Source organism: Otolemur garnettii, unplaced genomic scaffold, assembly GCF_000181295.1.
Source record: "Otolemur garnettii isolate 467f Iridium unplaced genomic scaffold, OtoGar3 scaffold00013, whole genome shotgun sequence".
Classification (NCBI taxonomy): Eukaryota; Metazoa; Chordata; class Mammalia; order Primates; family Galagidae; genus Otolemur; species Otolemur garnettii.
The window spans coordinates 14,307,967-14,310,331 of NW_003852408.1; the positions used below are offsets into that span (position 1 = coordinate 14,307,967).

General features: G+C 46.0%; 1 protein-coding gene across 1 annotated transcript; it reads right to left on the reverse strand.

The window, feature by feature from the left end:
• Positions 1-1,066: 1,066 nt before the first annotated feature.
• Positions 1,067-2,143, reverse strand: LOC100945016 (C-X-C chemokine receptor type 2-like). Its single transcript, XM_003785086.1, has one exon. The coding sequence runs from the start codon at positions 2,141-2,143 to the stop codon at positions 1,067-1,069; it is 1,077 nt and encodes a 358-aa protein (XP_003785134.1).
• Between the last annotated feature and the right edge of the window lie 222 nt (positions 2,144-2,365).

Here is a 2,365-nt window from a genome sequence, read left to right on the forward strand (position 1 = left end):
TCCCTGGTGTTTTCCAGATATAGGCTTTCTTTCTTAATTGAGGTTAAAAAAAAACCCCACTCATTAAAATGACTAATTTAACAACTTTGAAGTGTGTCCAATTTAGTGGCATTAATTGATTTCACATTGTTGTACTATCATAACTGTCCATCTTTAGAACTTTTTCCTGACCCACAAGAGAAACTCTGTAGCCTTTGAAGAATAACACCTCACCTTCCCCTTCCCCTATTCCCTGGGAACCACTATTATGCTTTCTGTCTCTGTGAATTTGACTATTCTAGGACCCTCACATAAGCAGAACTAAACAAGACGGGTCTCATTATGTCTGGCTTATTTCAGCAGATTGTTTTTAAGAGCCATCCATGTGGTAATACGTATCAACACATCATCCATTTGTAAGCCTGAATGATACGGCATCACAAGTTTATAGCCCCCCCCCTTTTTTTAATCCATTCATTCATTCATTGATGAACATTTGGGTTGTTTCTACTTTTGGCTCTTGTGAGTAATGCTGCCCTGACCATAGGTATACAAATTATCTGCTTAAGTCTCTGCTTTCAATTCTTGTGAGTATATTCCTAGGAGTGAAATCGCTGTATTGTGTGGTAATTCTATGTTTAATGTTTAGGAGAGCTGTGATACTGTATTCCTCTGTGATTGCATCATTTTACATTTTACATTTCTACCAGCAATGACATTTCAGTTTCTCTACATCCTTGCCAACACTTACTTGCCATTTCATGAAGTTTTTAAAACGTAAGTAATAATAGCGATCTGAACGAGTGTGACTTGGTGTCATAGTGGTTTTGATTTGCACCTCTTACATAGTAGAGGGCTCTGGGCCAGAGGTAAGATAGACAGAGCTCTAGCACTGGCCTAGCAATGATGGTAAAGTGGGGACACTAAGGGCAAGCTTTCCAAACCATGTAGTAGGGGCCTGGTAAGAATGTGGCCTCCCCTCCTTCCTGGAATCACAGTGGGGGCTGCATTGATACTCTGGTGAACAGCCAATGGGCCTGGGATTGGAATAGGACAGTGAGGGAAGGGAGGAACCTCAGTGGCTGCACTAGGCAGGAGTTTCAGACTGTAGTGAAGTGTTCCATGAGGAACAGGCTACAAAAGAAGGCTTGCTGTTCTTCGGCAAGAGCTCCTTGCTGATGAGGCCGTGGGTGGCCAGGATCTTGAGGAGTCTATGGTGAAACTTTTGGCTTATGAAGGCATAGATGACAGGGTTGAGGCAGCTGTGCAAGAACCCCAGAATCTCGGTGGCTTGCAGGGCCTGGTCAATGTGGTTGCGGCGAGCACAGGTGTCCACGATCACGTGGGTCCTCATGAGGGTGTCTGTAAGCAGGACCAGGTGGTAGGGCAGCCAGCAGAGCAAGAAGATGAGGATGACCACAAAGATGACCCACATGGCCTGATGTCTCTGCCTCATGCGGGACTTAATCATTTCATGCAGGGTGAATCCATAGCAGAACAGCATGACCAGCAGAGGCAGAAAAAAGCCGAAAGTCTGGGGCAGGATCCGCAGCACCATCCGCCATTTTGATGTACTGTTGCCCATGTCCTCATAGCAGATGGGGCTGGAGAAGGGCGGATAGATGACCTTACGAAAAATTAGGATAGGGAGGGACAAGCACAGGGACAGGGCCCATGTACTCAGACATACGAACTTGACCAAGTGGCGCTTCAGGGTGAGCAAGCGTGTGGCATGGACAATGGCCAGGTAGCGGTCCACACTGATGCAGGCCAGCAGGAGAATACCACTGTAGAAGTTGACTTCCTTCAGGAGGGACACCAGCTTGCATAGGGGTGTGCCAAAAATCCAGCCATTCACCTTGGAGGCGGCCCAGATGGGCAAGGTCAGAGCAAAGAGCAGATCGGCCATGGCCAGGTTCAAAAGGTAGACATCGGTGACAGAGCGGCTGACGCGGCTATACAAGATGACCAGCATCACCAGGGAGTTTCCCAGCAGGCTCAGCAGGAACACCAGGGCATAGATGGTGACCACTGCATATTTACTGATATCCAAGGATTCTGGCCGGCATGGGGCAGAATCTGGTAGAATAGGGGGCAGGTCAGTGCTGTAGTTGTAATTATCAAAGTCTTCATTAAGGAAATCTTCCCAGTCAATATCTTCCATTTTTGAGGTAAATTTAAATCCTGGCCTATAGAAGAGAGATGAGAGTTATCGTACAATAAGCCCTCCCCAGGTTCATGCCTGTCCTCCCAAGAAACAATTTTAGGATAATTTGCATTGGCTTGCATGTTACATGGAAGTAATTTTCATGTCAAATTTGTAAATGGTAGGGGGATCAGTGTTATAGGACAAGTTTAGTGATACATGATAAAATACCGTAGTTCT

Excerpts from the sequence above, each read along its gene's own strand:
- LOC100945016 (XM_003785086.1), bottom strand. The coding sequence starts at position 2,143 with ATGGAAGATATTGACTGGGAAGATTTCCTTAATGAAGACTTTGATAAT.